Source organism: Amblyraja radiata, chromosome 39 (assembly GCF_010909765.2).
Source record: "Amblyraja radiata isolate CabotCenter1 chromosome 39, sAmbRad1.1.pri, whole genome shotgun sequence".
Taxonomy (NCBI): Eukaryota; Metazoa; Chordata; class Chondrichthyes; order Rajiformes; family Rajidae; genus Amblyraja; species Amblyraja radiata.
Window position 1 is genome coordinate 3,412,222 of NC_045994.1, and position 19,410 is coordinate 3,431,631.

Below are 19,410 nucleotides of genomic sequence, written 5' to 3' on the forward strand. Positions count from 1 at the left end.
GTTGATAGAGTAGGATGGGAATACTTATTCAATACACGTGAAAATTTTAAGATTGGTTCAAAATTTATTTCTTGGATCAAGCTGATATATTATATACCTCAGGCTTCTGTATTTACTAATAATCAGAGATCCCCTTTTTTCAGGCTCTTTTGAGGTACTAGACAGGGCTGTCCCTTAAGTCCTTTACTACTTGATATTGCTTTGGAACCTTTAGCCACCGCTATTAGGGAATCCCCTAATATTTTTGGTATTGTCTGCGGGACTAAGATACATAAGGTATCTCTTTATGCAGATAATCTGTTATTATTAATTTCTAACCCTGAGAAATCTATTCCGGCAATGGTAGCATTACTTAATCAATTTAGTAGTTTTTCTGGTTATAAACTAAATCTTAGTAAGAGTGAGATTTCCATTAAATAATTTTGTTTCGAGTTATGGACAGTTTCCATTTAGATTGACGACCGAAAGTGTTACTTATTTAGGTATTAAGATCACCAAGAAACACAAGGATTTATTTAAAGCTAATTTTATGCCTTTAATTGACCATATTAAACATCAGTTTACTAAATGGTCACCAATGTCCTTATCCTTAATTGGCCAAATCAATGCTATTAAAATGTTAATTTTACCTAAATTTCTGTATTTATTTCAGATGATACCAATTTTTATTGCCAAATCTTTCTTTGATATTATAGATTCGAAAATGTCTTCATATATATGGCAGAATAAAAATTCCAGACTAAGTAAATAATACTTACAGAAATCAAAAAAAGACGGTGGTTTGGCAATGCCGAACCTTAGATTCTACTATTGGGCAGTTAATGCTCACTATCTAACATTTTGGACAAAAGATTTAGAAGATACCCAATGCCCAGGATGGATAAACCTTGAACGTGATTCCTTACAAGGGCTATCATTGGCTTCTATTCTAGGGGCCTCGTTACCTTTTACAATTACGAGATTGAATAAATATATGACTAACCCAATAATAAGACATACGTTCTGAATATGGTTTCAATTTCGTAAGTTTTTTGGACTAAATGATTTTATCTTATCGAGTCCTATCTTATCCAATTTTCTCTTCCAACCTTCTAGTACTGATCAAGTCTTTTTGGGATTAGTAGCTTTTCGTGATTTGTTTTTGGAGGGTTGTTTTATGTCTTTCGAACGCCTCTCCAATAAATATAATTTACCTAATTCGCACTTTTTTAGATATTTACAAATTAGACATTTTTTGAAGGCTACTCTACCCCTTTTTCCGCTACCACGTCAAACCGAAATTTTGGAAAAAAAATTTACATTTGAACCCTTATCAGAAAGGATTAATAACGACTATTTATGAGTTGATTTTGAAATTACAAATAGATATATTTGATAAAATTAAGAATGACTGGGAAAGAGAACTCCAAATTTCTCTATCTATAGAGAAATGGAAGAGGATTCTTCAACTAGTCAATGCCTCTTCAATGTGTGCAAGACACGCTCTGATACAATTCAAGGTGGTTCACAGGGCTCATATGTCAAAAGATAAGTTGGCTCGTTTTTATGGTCATATAAATCCTACCTGTGACAGATGTAATTCTGAAGTGGCCTCATTGACCCATATGTTTTGGTCCTGCCCACTTTTGGGAAAATATTGGAAATATATTTTTGATACTATTTCTGTAGTCTTAGGTATAGATTTACAACCTCATCCTATTACTGCAATTTTTGGGCTACCAATGTTAGATTTTATTCATTTGAAAAAAACCAACAAAAAGATTTTAAAAGAAAGGAAGGCGAAAAAAAAGTTCAATCTCTTCCTTTCTTTGTTCTCCCGCGGTCGGGGGCTTTGAGCCTTCCGTTGACGGGACAATCTTGACTCCCATGGCCTTCTGTGTCGGGGCAATCAAGCTCCTGCATCAGGGGGAAGTTGGGGGGAGGGGAATCTCAGCCCCCCATGCCAGGCGATCTACCCCGGGTCGGGGCTGGTTAAAACCTTCTGCGACTGGAGCTTTCCGACATCAGCCTCTACCCGGGACTGCGGTTGTAGCGTCGATCCCTGGCAACGGATCGGCTATGACGGTAAATCCACGGCCCCGCGGTTGGGCTCAAAGTCAGTCCCGAGCAAGGCCTCCAGCTCCTTGATGTTAGGCCGCAGAGTGACCGGAGATACGATCTGGAAAACAATCGCATCTCCGGCAAGGTAAAGATTGAGAAAAAGTTTCCCCCGACCCCCTCACCCACCCCCCACATAAAACAAACCAGAGAACATTAACTTTTAAAACACACTAAAAATAACAAAAAAGAAGAAAAAACGGACATCGTTTGCGAGGCTGCCATTGCTGATGGCGTCACCCAATGTTTACCAGTCTTCCCTTTTTTAGGGAATTCACTTTATTCAGACCAAAAAACTACTGCAGATGTAGCAGAGGGTTGAGTTGCAGAGTTATAAGGATACTGGCTGATCAGCTGCCCAGCTTGCCAGCCACTGCAGAGATTAATGCTGCTCCCAGGCTACTGCCTTCGGTGGACTGAAGGAATGTGATGTCACAGTCGGGCGCAAGTTCCCTGACCATCATGTGAAACCTATGTTTGAATCTGTGGAGAAAAGTGAGAGGAGAGTGAATGGTTAACACAGCAGGAAGGTAAACTTTCAGCAAGCTTAGATCTCACTGGGTTCACAGTGTCTCACACTCGCACAACCAAGTTAGGTCAAGCAACTGCCCTAGAATGAGATCGTGCATCTCTCTTCTCCCTGAGATGGAGTAGATGTTGCCGTGTGTTGTGAACATGAACCTGCCAATTCATGCAAGGTCCAGTGTGGAGAGAGGCAGGAGAAGTGTACAGAGCACATAAGGCGGCACGGTGGCGCAGCGGTAGAGTTGCTGCCTCACAGCGCCAGAGACCTGGGTTCGATCCTGACTATGGGTGCTGTCTGTACGGAGTTTGTACGTTCTCCCCGTGACCGCATGGGTTTTCTCCGGGCGCTTCGGTTTCCTCCCACACTCCAAAGACGTATGGGTTTGTAGGTTAATTGGCTTTGGTAAATTGTAAATTGTCCCTAGTGTGTGCAGGATAGTATTAGTGTAAGCAAGCAAGTTTATTTATATAACGCATTTCAGTAACAAGGCAATTCAAAGTGCTTTGCACAAAGCATTAAAGAGCAATCAAAAGCATTTAAACCAGTCACTAAAATGAATAGAAAATAAAAAAACAAGCTAAATTAAAATAAGACAAGTATAAAATACAAGAATAAAAGTTACAGTGCAGTGTAAGGAATGAAGAATTATTTAATTTAATTAAAGGCAGTGTTAAACAGAAAAGTGGTGATCTCTGGATGCTTTCAAGAGAGAGCTAGATAGGGCTCTTAAAAATAGCGGAGTCAGGGAGAAGGCGGGAATGGGGTACTGATTGGGGATGATCAACCATGATCATATTGAATGGCGGGCTCGAAGGGCCAAATGGCCTACTCCTGCACCTATTGTCCACTGTCTATTGTCTATAATGGTCGGCTCGGACTCGGTGGTCCGATGGGCCTGTTCCAGCGCTGTATCTCTAAACTAAACTAAACTAAGATGATTTATGGAGAACTTGGTATTTTCATAAGTTAAACCTTGCCTTTCCCCACTGATGCTTTGGATTGCAGACATTCTTTTCTTTGAATGGAACCCTGGTTGGCTGGCCAGGAAAAAGGAAGCATTGTCAGGTATAGACAGCTGGAATTAAGCAAATTCCTTAAGTACAATGATGTAGGAGTACACTCAAGAGGGAAACAAGGAGGACAAGAGATATGAGATAGCTTCGGCAGATAAGGTACAGGAGAATTCTAAGAGATTAAAGGATAACTAGGGAGAAAATAAGTCCCCTTCAGGATCAATCTGGGTGTTTATATGTGGAGCCGCAGATGAGTGAGTTGTGTAAGTGAATATTTCTCCTCTGTATTTACCATGGATAAGGTCATGGAGGCTGGGGGATGGATTAAAGGAAATGAATAGTGATTTATTGGAGGAGGTGCTGGCAGTCTTTAAGCACATTAATGTGGCTTCATCAAGTGTATTCTAGGACTTTGTGGGAAGCCAAGGAAGAAACTGCATGGATTGTTAGGATGGCTTTGTGCATGGGAAATTACAGCACACAAATTTAAATGAGTTATTTAAAGAGGTGACCAAGAGAATTGACTAAGGCAAGGCAGTGCATGTTTGCAAGGTCTTGACTAAGGTCATAAGAAATAGTAGAATTAGGCCATTCAGCCCATCAAGTCTACTCCACCATTCGATCATGGCTGACCTATCTCTCCCTCCTAATCCCATTCTACTGCCTTCTCCCCACAACCTATGACACCCGTACTAATCAAGAATTGAACTAGGTCCCGTATGGTAGGATAGTTTGGAAGTTTAGATCATATGGGGTCCAGGATGAAGTGGCCAAATGAACATGTAAAATAGACTGTATAGAACACAGTATGTTACCGAACATGAACATGCCCTTTGTAACAATGTCTGTACCAAACAGGATGCCAAATTAAACTGTTCTCCATATCCCTCCAAATCCATCCATATGCCTATCTAACAGTCTCTTAATAGGCACTATCAAACTTGCCCCAAACTCAGAAGGATGAGAGGGTATCTTATTGAAATAAATAAGATTATTAAGGGTTTGGACATGCTGGAAGCAGGAAACATGTTCCCGATGTTGGGGGAGTTGAGAACCAGGGGCCACAGTTTAAGAATAAGGGGTAAGCCATTTGTAACGGAGATGAGGGAATATTTTTTCACACAGAGAGTTGTGAGTCTGTGGAATTCTCTGCCTCAGATGGCGGTGGAGGCCGGTTCTTTCAAGAGAGAGCTTGATAGGGCTCTTAAAGATAGCGGAGTCAGGGGATATGGGTAGAAGGCAGGAACGGGGTACTGATTGTGGATGATCAGCCATGATCACATTGAATGGCGGTGCTGGCTCGAAGGGCTGAATGGCCTACTCCTGCACCTATTGTCTATTTCCTTTAAACTTTGCCCCTCTCAACTTAAACTTATGACTGCTAGTATTTGAGATTTCCACCCTGTGATCAATGTTCTGACTGTCTACTGCATATGTGCTCTCATAGTTTTATACACTTCTATCTGGTCTCCCCTCAGCCTCAGATTATTGAGTTGTTGCCCTGGTGCAAAGGCCCTTTGCCTGATGTTGGATAGGGCACGATGGGTTTTGTTAGAGAGAAACTCTTATCATGAAAGTCCAGGAAAAAAACAGATTAAATGCAAAAGCAAAAGATAAAAGGCTTTGGGCCTGGTGGTGGAGATAATGTGAGGATAAACAGTTTCTTTAAACATATAGAGTGGTAATGAATTGGGACCTGCACAGTTGTTGGAAATAGACCTACTGTAGATTCAATCAGGGCTCTCAGTAGGAAATTGGACATGCAGTAATTTGCGGGGTTATGAGCCAAGACCCACAGAATTTAATGGAATTTCCTGTAAGGAACCCACATGGAATCCAAGGGTTGAATTGCCTTCCTTTGTACGATACAAATTTGTAAGTACAACTGGCAGGTGCCAGCTTTGTACATGGTTGCCACCAATTTTATTATATAGTCAAGGTGAATATCTGAAAATGTCATGAAGTAGATGGTGACTATGTGATCACAGCCTGGTTTACATCTCTTCTGAATTTTATTTTCATTGAGCTCAGGGATGCAATATAAACTGAAGACCTGCTTCGGGGAAGACTTATTCCCATAATAAGTGTTTTATAAGCGCATGTAATTAGAAGAAAGAGAACCGCTGGTGGCGCAGCGGTCGAGTTGCAGCCTTACAGCGAATGCAGCGCCGGAGACCCAGGTCCAATCCCGATACGGGTGCTGTCTGTACGGTGTTTGTACGTTCTCCCCATGACCTGCGTGGGTTTTCTCCGAGATCTTCTGTTTCCTCCCACACTCCAAAGACGTACAGGTTTGTAGATTAATTGGCTTGGTAAATGAAAAATTGTCCCTTCTGGGTGTAGGATAATGTTAATGTGCGGGGATCGCTGGTCAGCATGGACCCGGTGGGCCGAAGGGCCTGTTTCTGTGCTGTATCTCTAAACTAAACTAAACTAAAACTTAAATAAGAGTGTTCACTGGTAGACTATGGCCTGGTGGAATGATGTTTAGGTCTGTAGCTGATATGTTCCCTGAAAGATAGACACAAAATGCCGGAGTAATTCAACGGGACAGGCAGCATCACTGGAGAGAAAGAATGGGTGCCGTTTCGGGTCAAGACCCCTCATCAGACCCGACCTGAAACGTCACCCATTCCTTCTCATCAGAGATGCTGCCTGTCCCGCTGAGTTACTCCAGCTTGTTCTGTCTAGCTTTGGTTTACTATCTTTACCCCCTGATCCCTTTAGCCACAAGGGCCACATCTAACTCCCTCTTAAATATAGCCAATGATCTGGCCTCAACTACCTTCTGTGGCAGAGAATTCCACAGATTCACCACTCTCTGTGTAAAAAATGATTTTCTCATCTCGGTCCTAAAAGACTTCCCTCTTATCCTTAAACTGTGACCCTTAGTTCTGGACTTCCCCAACATCGGGAATAATCTACCTGCATCTAGCCTTAAGAATTTTGTAAGTTTCTATAAGATCCCCCCTCAATCTTCTAAATTCTAGCATGTACAAGCCGAGTCTGCAGTTCCTTCCTAGACATGTCCCCTGAAAGATATTGTTCAGGTATTTGGTGTGGGGAAGTGGTCTAAATAGGTACTGGGAGTGTACATATGTTAAATCCTGTTTACAGATATTGTCGTGAACTGCAACCTTACTAATGCTGAGGCCATTTATCCTTTCAACATAATTGCTTTCGAGGTGCACATTTGTTTTCTATAATATATATTAGACACACTGAAACACAACTGCCCAAAGTACACTAAAATTATGAAAATACGGTGCTAAATTCAACAATCAACATTGGAGTGTAATGTTGATTAGGCTCCCAGTATAAAACACAATCAGAGATATAATTACAGAGGTTAGTGTGTCCAACTCTTGCACTCTTGAATCTATTTTGGTGATATTTGATGACAAGACAAATTGGAAGTTACGAGGTTGAACTTTCTGTGAAAACTTTACTAATCCTCTAAATCTTCGATATCTTGTTGAAAGACTGCTCCCTGTATGTTTATTACTACAATTGTCTCACCCAGGTCACGTTGATAGGTGAAGCCAGTAGGTTTTGGGTACAGCGTGTGAAATCTCTGGGTAACAGTACCCAGATTTACATTGATTTCCACTTAAGCAAGTCTCGCTATTTACCAAGAGGATGTGAAATCACCAGCTCGGGCCTGCATGGTTTAATAAAGCACATAAGTTGGAGTGCAGAACTCCATGATGGCATCTAGTTTCAAATCAGTGGTCGCTGTTTCACGTAAGACCTCTGCAGGCGCTGTTTTGGGCGCTGTTTGCTGCTCTGCGCGACAATATCCGTGCCCTCATTACACCCTTCATGACAAGGTACAAAAAATGCACAGATGTATTAGATACGATTTTGGAACCAAAGTAACATCTAAAGGCTTTGTCACATTTGCACACACCTTCGCTACACCTGATCTGGAAATGAAAATGCAGCACATAATCCCAGCACAGTCATCCTACCATTATGAGCATTTATTTCACATCTCCAACATCGCCATCCCCCTAAACAAGCACTTACTAGGGATAGACACGAAAAGCTGGAGTAACTCAGCGGGACAGGCAGCTTCTCTGGAGAGAAGGAATGCGTGACGTTTCAGGTCGAGACCTCTTCTTCAGTCTTCAGACTGAAGAAGGGTCTCGTCCCGAAATGTCACCCATTCCGTCTTCAGTCTGAAGAAGGGTCTGAACCTGAAACATCACCCATTCCTTCTTCAGGCTGAAGAAGGGTCCCAACCCGAAACGTCACCCATTCCTTCTCTCCAGAGATGCTGCCTGTCCCGCTGAGTTACTCCAGCTTTTTGTGTCTATCTTCGGTTTAAACCAGCATCTGCAGTTCCTTCCTGCACACTTACTGGGGATGCAGCTTGTAAACGGATCCGTCAATTCCAACTGTGATGCTCATCGTTTCTTTGCATTTGTTCTCCCACATCCGATTGATAACGCCCGCCAATCCTGCGGCACAGATATGCGCTGCTCGCGTCGACACACTCTTGCATGCCAAATGGACAATTTCACAATCGCCTTGGGATGGCACCACACCTAATGTGTTCAGAATATTACAGATTTGCTTCTGGTCAGCTGTGTCACTTAAATAAAAGAAGAAAGATTATGAAAATAGTCAATTGTCTTAAACAGCGTAGTACATGACTGTTAACTAACATAGGTGGTGCATTTTTAAAGGAAAATACCACGCTAGCTTCACAGAAACGCAGTCCTTCTTGCCATAACCTGACCCGAGACTCGTGTATGGCAGATCCAGATCTTAGGCCCAGGTTTCCACAGCTAAACATTCAACTGGAGCACAACTAGGTGGCGATATTTTCAAATGTTGATATCAATAGCAACCAAAGACAAAGTTAAACTGATTCTGTGAAAATGGAACAGAGGATAACTGTGTTGTAATGCATAATTAACTGAACTCAGGGGTAACAGAACATAATCACAAGCTCAAGCGGCAGCAGATGCTCGAATCTGGAGCTAAAACCAAATTGACGGAGGTACTCAGCTGGTCAAGCAGCATCTGCAGGGGTAGAAGAATTGTGAGCATGCAGAAGAACTGTGAATGGAGAGGGAGGATTACCAATATAAGGAGAGGGGGAGGGGGATGAGACAGACCTGTAGCTGATAGGTGGACCCAGGGCCAGATTAGATGAAGAGAGGCCCTAGGCTCTCGGGACGACAGATGGCACAATGGGCTAAGTGTTTGGCTGGCAACCGGAAGTGTGTGAGTGATTTGTGGTGGTCGGAGGGGCCGTAGGCGCAGATTGGCAGCCACGCTTCCGTCAGTCTGCCCCAGGGCAGCTGTGGCTACAGAAGTAGCTTACCACCACCGAGTGTGACTGAGGAGTGAATGAATAATGCGATGTAAAGCGCCTTGAGTATTAGAAAGGCGCTATATAAATCCCATCCATTATTATTATTATTAGGCTATTCCACTTGTGAGGCCCCTCCTAATCAGCCTATGTAAGGACCCTCCCAATCAGCCTATGAAGCCTATGAAGCCGCTAGATCTCGAGGCACTAAGCCTAAGCTTGTGAAGCTTAAATGTAAATCTGGCCCTGGGTGGACCAAGTGGAATAAGACAGGCGGAGTTGGGAGGTGGGTGATAGGTGGAAACAACTAAGGGGAGACAAAGCCAAATGGAACCAGGTTTGGGGTGGTGGGGGGGGGGGGGGGGGTGCAGAGGGGTGGGTGAATTTAGAGACATTAGCTAAACATTGATAAGGAAGGTGATAATGGGAACTATTAGGGGAAAGAAAGTCTAAAGGAATCAAGGAGTGTGGGGAAAAAGCAGGAAAGGGCTGCTGTTTTCTGGCATTTAACTGGTTTTGATGCTCAAGTGAAGCTTATAGAACATTACAACACAGGAACAGGCTACTCAGCCCATGATGTCTCGGCCAAACAGGATGCCAAATTAACCTACTTGTTTCTTCCTGCACATGAACCATATCCCAACAGTGCCTTGATATTCATATGTCTATCTAAACGCCTCTTAAATCCCACTATTGTAGCTGCCTCCACCACCACTCCTGGCAGCGCATTCCGGGCGCCTAAAATACTTGTCCCACACATCTCCTTTAAACTTTTCCCCCTCTAACCTTGAAGCGATGCCGCCTCCTATTTGACATTTCCACCCTGCACAAAAGTGTCCGACTGTGAACCTTAACTATGCCTCATAATAATAATAATAATAATAATAATAGTAATATATTTTATTGTCATTGCACATATGTGCAACAAGATTTGGTATGCAGCTTCCATCCGATATCATAACTTAAACAACTAATAACATTTAGATTTAGATACCCTGAGAAACATGATTTATTAAAAGAACAGTAAAACAGTAAAAACAGACTAAAGTGCAAATGTGTCTGTTCCAGGTCGATGTGCGACGTGACCATCCGAGGGAGACAGTTCATGGGGGGGGGGGGGGGGCACTCAGCAGGGCCAGTTCAGAGCAGCTATAACTCTGGGGATGAAGCTGTTCCTGAGTCTGGAGGTGCGGGCGTCGAAACATAGAAACATAGAAACATAAAAAATAGGTGCCGGAGTAGGCCATTCGGCCCTTCGAGCCTGCACCGCCATTCAATATGATCATGGCTGATCATCCAACTCAGTATCCTGTACCTGCCTTCTCTCCATACTCCCTGATCCCCTTAGCCACAAGGGCCACATCTAACTCCCTCTTAAATATAGCCAATGAACTGGCCTCAAGTACCCTCTGTGGCAGAGAATTCCAGAGATTCACCACTCTGTGTAAAAAACGTTTTTTTCATCTCGGTCCCAAAAGACTTCCCCCTTATCCTTAAACTGTGACGCCTTGTTCTGGACTTCCCCAACATCGGGAACAATCTTCCTGCAACTAGCCTGTCCAACCCCTTAAGAATTTTGTAAGTTTCTATAAGATCCCCCCTCAATCTTCTAAATTCTGGCGAGTACAAGCCGAGTCTATCCAGTCTTTCTTCGTATAAAAGTCCTGACATCCCAGGAATCAGTCTGGTGAACCTTCTCTGTACTCCCTCTATGGCTAGAATGTCTTTCCTCAGATTAGGAGACCAAAACTGTACGCAATGAAAATAAATCTAAACCTTAAGAATCCTCTCTAATAACTTCCCTATCACTGAGGTGAGGCTCGAATTTCCAGGATAATCTCTATTCCCAGTCTTAAAGGAACAACAAGGGCTAATTTCCAGAGCACATGCAAAGGGGAGAATGCAAGAACCTCTTTCGAAGACTCAGCAATCTCCTCTCCACCCTCTCCCAATAACTCGGGATACATCCCAACAGGCCCTGGGGACATATCCACCTGAATGCTCTTCAAGAGATCCAATACCATCTCCACCTTGATTTCATCATGCCCTTGCATATTATATATCTCCCACTGATCTCAGGCATTCCCCAATGCTCACAAATCACATACTTTGAAACATATTAGTTTGAAAAAAATTAAAGGCATAACACAGAATGCAGACATAAAAAGCAAACTATGAGCATGGGAAATAAAAATAGTCACGTTATATAAGAGAAAGGCAGGATAGAGGTGTTGTTCGATTATCTCTGTACTTCCAGTGCTTTGTGTTTTCAACTGGGTACGAGGAAAGTGGAAAGTCACACCTCTTGAATCCAGGTTCTTTAGTAACTTGTCAGTTTCTTTGTTGAACTAAATTAAGGCGCATGTTGCAATCAAAAGCGCTTGAACAATTGGTTGGGAAGAAAGCCAAACTGTAAGAAAGACGACTACAGTTAAGGTGATCAGTACCTTTCTATCTGTGAGAGTAATCTTGTTTCAAAGCTCCCTCGAGTTTTCAGCTGTTCAGACGCCTCTCCGTTGAAGAGCAGGTTTTGATTTACCAGTTTCAGTAGTACAAGCCGTGTAAGTTCACCCATATATTTCCCACCAACAATCTTCTCAAATCTAATTAAGATAAAGGACACATTTAATGATATGCAGTAAATATTATGTCCTTTCCAGGTTCCAAATAGCAGCATAAAGTATTTCTTTCAGAAAAGAGACAAGCAATAATTAACAAAAAGTCCTATTGAGATACCCTGATAATACCCCTTTCTCTTACATGTTATACTAAAATTTCCATTTGTTAAGGGCCTGTCCCACTGTACGAGGTAATTCAAGAGTTCTCCCGAGTTTTCCCCTGATTCGAACTCGGAGAATGTCCATAGCGGGTCCGTAGGAGTTAGTGGATGTCTCGTAGCGGCTCGCACGAGTAACGGTAGGTACTCGGGAAATCCGGTAAACTCGTGACGTTTTTTCAACACTGTGAAAAATGTCCACGAGTAAAAAAATACTTGCGATGAAATTTTAAAAAACTTTTTACTCGTACGAGCCGCTACGAGACATCCACGGACTCCTATAGACCCACTGCGGACATTATCCGAGTTCGAATCAGGGGAAAACTCGGGAGAACTCTCGAATTACCTCCTACAGTGGGACAGGTCCTTAACTATGCCTTCGCAAGACACACTGCCAAAGTGCTGCTCTCTATTGATGCCAAGATTTTGAACTGCAATAAGTCATTGCCGTGCTAAGCTCGTCTTCTGACACCATCACCACTCTTCTCCCAACTTGGATGTCAAGTCTGGCATTCTGCTGAGATCCCAACTATCACAGAAGGCAACATTTTCCATCCATTTGATATGTCAGCGAGGTTTTACACAGAAAAGGTAATGGGAGTAGCGAATATCTTGGCTGTATCAAAGAGCTGCACTCCAGACCCACTCCCCTCCAGTCAAGCCTTTGATACATTAGCATCTACATGTGCATGCTTAGATTTAGTTCACGAAAAAGCAGGACAAAGCCAACCAGTAGCATTATCATCCAGTCAATCTCCTCTCAATCATCAGTGAAATGATGACATTGCTATCAAACAGCACCCACCCACTATTGTCCGGCTTGGGTGTCACTTGTACCACCCAGCTCCAGACCTCATCTCAGCCTTGGTCCAAATATGCACCAAAGAGGCGAATGCCAGAGGTCAGCTGAGCGCGATTGTGTCAGCCTTTGACCAAGTATAGACAATAGACAATAGGTGTAGGAGTAGGCCATTAAGCAGCTCCAGTAAAGTGGAATCATTGGCATCAAGCAGCAACCACAGCACTGGCTAGAGTCGTACCTTACAGAAAGAAAGATAGTTGTGGACATTTTCGGTCAATGATCCCAGCCCCAGGACATCACCGCAGGAGTTCCTTGGGCCAAACACCTTAAAGGGCCTGTCCCACTTGTGCGATTTTTTTCGGCGACTTGCCGGCACCCGTCATGGTCGCAGCAGCTCGCCGAAACTTTTCAACATTGAAAATCCAGCGGCGACCAGAAAAAGGTACGACTCTTTGGGCGGCTACTCACCACCAAACAGGCGTCAGCCCGCGAGTCGCAATGTTGATTCCATTGGCAACTCTTCAGTAAACTATTCACCTGCGTGCAGCAAGTCCTGGACAACTTCAGTTGCAGGTAGCTTTCACTCTATAGGAAAGCCAGTGGCCATCTTCAACAAGAGAGAGTTTAACCCACTACTCTTGATATTAAATGGACTTATCCACAATAGCACAGGAATGCATTTGACTGGAAGCTCAACCAAAGTAGCACAAAATACTGTTCTCCAGCAGGATAGAGGTTGGGCACCCTGCAATGAGCCACCACCTCCTGATTCCACAAAGCCTGTCCACTATCCCTAAGGCACAAGTCTGGAGTGTGGCTGAATATTGCCCAATTGCCTTGGTGAGCGCATCTCTAACTCAAGAAGCTCAACATCATCCAGAACAATACAACTAACTTGACTCTACTTTGTCCACAGTGGCTGCTTTTTGCATTATCCACAAGTTAAATTCCTTGCCTATACCAATATCAAATCTGTGACCTCTGGTGCTAAAAGGGGCAAAGGCTTCAGATGGGGAACACTGGAGTCAGAGGGTAGTTAATCACTGGACAAATAAAAACTAATATAAGCTAAATTCCATGTTATCAGCAAAGATCATTGACCCTTTATCTCTTTCTAATCTTATTAGCTAATAAAAAGATAAACATTTCAGCAAAATGATGATCAAAGTTACAAAGGATTTCGATAGGGTAATGGCACTGTCATTAGAATCGGTTGACGTCAATCAATCAATCAATCAATCAATCAATCAATCAATCAGTTTTATTCGTCACTTGTACATAAAGTGCAAGTGAAATGAATCTGAAATGAAGTTACCATTCACATATTATGTGAACGCATGGGTTTGGCTTTGGGAACAGTATTGAGTGGGTGGGGGTAGTTAGGAAATGAGAATAGTTTGTGGCAGGAGATGGTTCAGAATGTGGGTTGGAGGGTGGCTGGAGGTGGAATTCCTGGATGAGCCGGATTTGCATCGGAGCCAGGATCAGGATCAGGATTGGAAACAACAAGGGTCGGGAATGAAGATTGGGTTACATTGAAACTGAAACTGAAATCTACAAGGCAATGTTATATCCACAAGGGTTTGACCACGGTATATCAATGTACCTGAACGTCATTGCCTTTAGCTGGGTAATTCTGCACAACATCATATACAAAGTGAAAACAGGACATTTGCAAAATATAATTGGCATGGTGTTATGGAAGCAAAAATATGCTTTATGAATCTAATGAGTTATTTGTGGCAATAACCAGAACTTATAAGGTGAAACCATTGATAGTATATCTCTGGATTTTCAAAAGAGGTAGCTACAAACAGCAAAGCAAGGATTCACTAGATGGTAGACAAAAAGGCTGGAGAAAATCAGCGGGTTAGGCAGCATCTAAGGAAAGGTCTCGACCCGAAACATTGCCTTTTTCCTTTGCTCCATAGATGCTGCCTCACCCGCTGAGTTTCTCCAGCATTTTTGTCTACCTTCGATTTTCTAGCATCTGCAGTTCCTTCTTAAACATTCACTAGATGGTGCTATTTCTCAAGCAGGTATCGAGGTTAAAGGACAGAAAGCAGCAGGAATAAGTGGGTCATTTACGGGTTGCCAGGCCAACAGTTTACAATCCATATTAATAACTTCTATGAAGCGACCAGGTCTAATTTGCTCAAATTTGCTGACAACACAAAGCTGGTGGGAAAAATTGCGTCAGAAATATAATGGAGAGTATACAACAAGGTGGCAGATGGAGTATAATGATGAAAAATCTAGGTCATTCACCTTGTGGGATGATTGATTTTATTTTGAAATAGTGGGAAACTATCAAATATTTGTGTTCAAGGGGATTTTAATATCTAAAACACAAGAAGTTAATGTGAAGATTTTGAAAGCTACAGTATATGGGAAAGAAATAGCATATTGGTCTTTATTGTAAAGGGGCCAGTAACAGAGAAATTGTACAGGACTCCACTGTGGCTGAAACCTGTGAGCAGTTGTGGTCTCTTCTCCCCAGAGGATATGCTTGGCCATGGAGACGATGCTGCTGGATTAGTAGGGATGAGGGGATTCTAAAAAGTATTTGCTGCTGCTTAAAAGAATAAGGATATGATATCTCTAAAATAAGAAGTCTGAAGAAGGGTCTCGACCCGAAACATCACCCATTCCTTCTCTCCAGAGATGCTGCCTGTCCCGCTGAGTTACTCCAGCATTCTTGGTCTTCCTATCGCTAAAATAAGTATTGGGGAAGCTCGACAATGAGGCATCTAGGAGGCTGGAAGACCTATGGATGATAGGTCTGGAAGCGGAAACTCAGGAGAAGGTAGAAGCAAGGAATTGCAGATGTTGATTACAAAAAAAGGACACAAAGTGCTGGAGTAACCAAGTGAGACAGGCAGCATCTCTGTTGAACATGGGTAGAGTCATAGAGTGATACAGTGTGGAAACAGGCCTTTCGGCCCAACTTGCCCACACTGGCCCAGGTACACCAGTCCCACCTGCCTGCCATATCCCATTTGGTCCATATCCCCCCAAACCTGTCCTGTCTATGTACTGTTTCTTAAACATTAGGATAGTCTCAGCCTCAACTACCTCCTCTGGCAACTTGTTCCATACACCCACCACCCTTTGTGTGAAAAAGTTACATCTCTGATTCCTAATCAATCTTTTCCCCTTCACCTTAAACCTGTGTCCTCTGGTCCTCAATTCACCTACTCTGGACAAGAGACTCTGTGCATCTACCCGATCTATTCCTCCCATGATTTTATACACAGAATAGGTGAAGGTGAAGTTTCAGGTCGGGACCCTTCTTCAAAGTCTGAAGAATGGTCCTGACCCGAAACGTTGCCTATCCATGTTCTCCAGGGATGCTGCTTGACCTGCTGAGTTACTCCAGCTGTCATTGTCTTTTTTTCTGGGTAATTCAGGTTGGCTAACCTGTCTAATTCAGGTTGTGCCTTGTAAACTATAGGGATATGTGCCTATCAAACTCAGTTAGGTGATGTTTTGGTTCGGGAATCTTCTCAGGATAAGCGATTAAGGGCCTGTCCCACTTAGGCTATTTTTAGGCGACTGCCGGCCACTGTCATAGTTGTAGCAGATCGCCGAAAAACCGACGACTGGACCCCCCCTTCGACATAAAATTTGAAATAGAATTATTACTTTAACAAAAAAAAAACCCAAGTTAGCACCAGCGACAACCTACGTCACCTGGTGACAACTACGACCGCATCGACATCAGGAGAAGTCAAGCTACGCTCATTGGCGTCAAACCCACTGTCGCCCACTGTCGCCGAAATTTTTTTCCACATGTTGAAAATCCAGCGGCGACCAGAAAGACGCTACGACTCTTTGGGCGACTGAGGAGATGACTCACGACCATACAGACGACACCATATAGTCGCCTATAGTTGCCTAAAAAATAGCCTAAGTGGGACAGGCCCTTCAGCCTTTTGGAAATGAGATGACACTTCTTCTTTCCAAAGGTTTTGAATCTTAGCAATGGCCTCTTCCTGAGGGTTACGGATCCTCGGTTGTTAAGAATATACAAGGTTGAGATCAGGAGATATTTGGAACGGACTTACAGGATAGGAGAAGCTGAGGACCAGCTGTAACTTCAGAGAAAGAAAGATCACGACATCTGGATCCCTCAAAAAACACACTGTTACATCTGATTGCATTTCGGAAATCTGATTACAAGTTTTGTGCCATTTAGTTCAGCACTGTGATTTTATTACACTGTGTATGAAAAACACATTCGATGTGACCTTGTGATCGTTGCATTGTTTTAAATGCTTTGTATCAATACACATTGATCTTTTAATTGCTGAAAAAGGCAAAATGTTCCTACTATAAATTGCTGAGGCACAAGAAACGGCAGATTCTGGAATCTTGAGAAAAGCACAGAGTGCTGGAGGAACTCAGCAGGTCAAAGGTTCAGAAAGCAAATGTTCTTCTCCTCACAGTCCTGTCCATTACAAAAGTGAGGCCACATGCAAACCGGAGATGCAGCACCTCTATTCCACTTGGGTAGCTTACAACCCAAGAATATGAACATTGAATTCTTCAGCTTCAAGTAATTCCACCCCCCCTCCCCTCCCCTCCCCCTCCATTCCCATGACCGCCCTACCCCCCCCCCCCCCCACCCCCCCCCACCGTGCAATACGACTTTCTCATCTCACACCACCCCAGTCATCCTGCCCCTTTCCACTCCTTTGTAAACTCATCTCCCATCCAGAGTCCCCCATTTGACTTTTATCCCCCATTTATTCCCCTCCCCTTTCCCGTCTCTGCCCCCCCCCCCCCCCCGTCGCCTTCTACCCTCATCTCTCCCTCTAGCTTTACATTTTACTACTCCGCTCCTCATCCAACATCTATTTGTCCCGTCACCTCTAGACTTTATCACCTAGTCCATACATCTTCAAATCAAACCATCACCTAAATCCACCCATTACTTGCTCGGCTTGTCCCCCCCCCCCACCCCCCCCCCCCCCCCCCCTCCCACCTCACCTCTCTTTTCCAGTCCCCTCTCCACTTCCTGCTACAATCAGTCTGAAGAAGGGTCCTGACCCAAAATAGACACAAAATGCTGGAGTAACTCAGCGGGACAGGCGGCGTCTCTGGAGAGAAGGAATGGGTGACGTTTCGGGTCGAGACCCTTCTTCAGATGGTCTGTCGATCACCTCCACAGATGCCGTCGGACCCACTAGATTCGTCCAGCAGTGTGTGTGTTTTGCTAAAATTGCTGAGGCTGGGTTGAGCTTCTCCCAAAGTTTGGGGATTGAAAGCTATTGAAGAGCCGGTGAGCTTTGACTCGGTAACTGCAGCAATACTGGGCAAAATTGTAAACAGTTTAATTCAGGTGTTAAATTCAGGTGTTAAATTCAGTAACCCAGCCACTGACACTCTCCTCCGCTTAGCGGAGTTGGTCCTCACCCTCAACAACTTTACATTTGACTCCTCCCATTTCCTCCAAACACAAGGCGTAGCTATGGGCACACGCATGGGCCCCAGCTACGCCTGCCTCTTTGTCGGGTACGTTGAACAATCCTTGTTCGAGACGTACCAGGGCCCCATCCCCGACCTCTACCTCCGTTACATTGACGACTGCTTTGGGGCCACCTCCTGCACCTACACACAACTGACTGACTTCATCCACTTCACCACCAACTTCCATCCGGCACTCCAATACACCTGGACGATTTCCGACACTTCCCTACCATTCCTTGACCTCACCATCTCCATCGCAGGGGACAGACTCCTGACTGACATACATTACAAACCCACTGACTCACATGGCTATCTGGACTACACGTCTTCCCACCCTGCCCCCTGTAAAGACTCCATCCCCTACTCCCAATTCCTCCGCCTACGCCGCATCTGTTCCCAGGATGAGACATTCCATACCAGGGCATCGGAAATGTCCTCGTTCTTCAGGGAACGGGGATTCCCCTCCGCCACCATAGATGAGGCTCACACCAGGGTCTCATCCATACCCCGTAACACTGCTCTCTCTCCCCATCCCCGCACTCGCAACAAGGGCAGTCCCTCTGGTCCTCACCTTTCACCCCACCAGCCGGCAAATACAACACATCATCCTCCGCCATTTCCGCCACCTCCAACGTGACCCCACCACTCGCCACATCTTCCCATCTCCCCCCATGTCTGCCTTCCGCAAAGACCGCTCCCTCCGCAACTCCCTCGTCAATTCTTCCCTTCCCTCCCGCACCACCCCCTCCCCGGGCACTTTCCGTTGCAACCGCAAGAAATGCAACACCTGTCCCTTCACCTCCCCCCTCGACTCCATTCAAGGACCCAAGCAGTCGTTCCAGGTGCGACAAAGGTTCACTTGTATCTCCTCCAACCTCATCTACTGCATCCGCTGCTCTAGATGTCAGCTGATTTACATCGGGGAGACCAAGCGTAGGTTGGGCGATCGTTTCGCCGAACACCTCCGCTCGGTCCGCAATAACCTACCTGAACTCCCGGTGGCTCAGCACTTCAACTCCCCCTCCCATTCCCAATCCGACCTCTCTGTCCTGGGTCTCCTCCATTGCCAGAGTGAGCAACAGCGGAAATTGGAGGAACAGCACCTCATATTCCGTCTGGGGACCTTGCGTCCGTATGGCATTAACATTGAATTCTCCCAATTTTGCTAGCCCTTGCTGTCTCCTCCCCTTCCTTAACCCTCTAGCTGTCTCCTCCCACCCTCCCATCCGCCCGCCCTCGGGCTCCTCCTCCTCCTCCCCTTTTCCTTCTTTCTCCCCCCCACCCCCCATCAGTCTGAAGAAGGGTTTCGGCCCGAAACGTCGCCTTTTTCCTTCGCTCCATAGATGCTGCTGCACCCGCTGAGTTTCCCCAGCAATTTTGTGTACCTTTAATTCAGACCCT

The 19,410-nt window shown here is 44.4% G+C and overlaps 1 protein-coding gene across 1 annotated transcript in view; it reads right to left on the reverse strand.

The window, feature by feature from the left end:
• Positions 1–2,376: 2,376 nt before the first annotated feature.
• Positions 2,377–19,410, reverse strand: part of gck (glucokinase) — a 58,531-nt gene continuing 41,497 nt past the window's right edge. The window contains exons 8-10 of the mRNA XM_033014028.1: positions 11,407–11,562; positions 8,000–8,233; positions 2,377–2,580 (exon numbers count right to left, since the gene is read on the reverse strand). Of these exons, the coding sequence (XP_032869919.1) occupies positions 2,448–2,580; positions 8,000–8,233; positions 11,407–11,562 (523 nt within the window). The 3' untranslated portion in view covers positions 2,377–2,447. The remainder of the gene's footprint in view (positions 2,581–7,999; positions 8,234–11,406; positions 11,563–19,410) is intronic.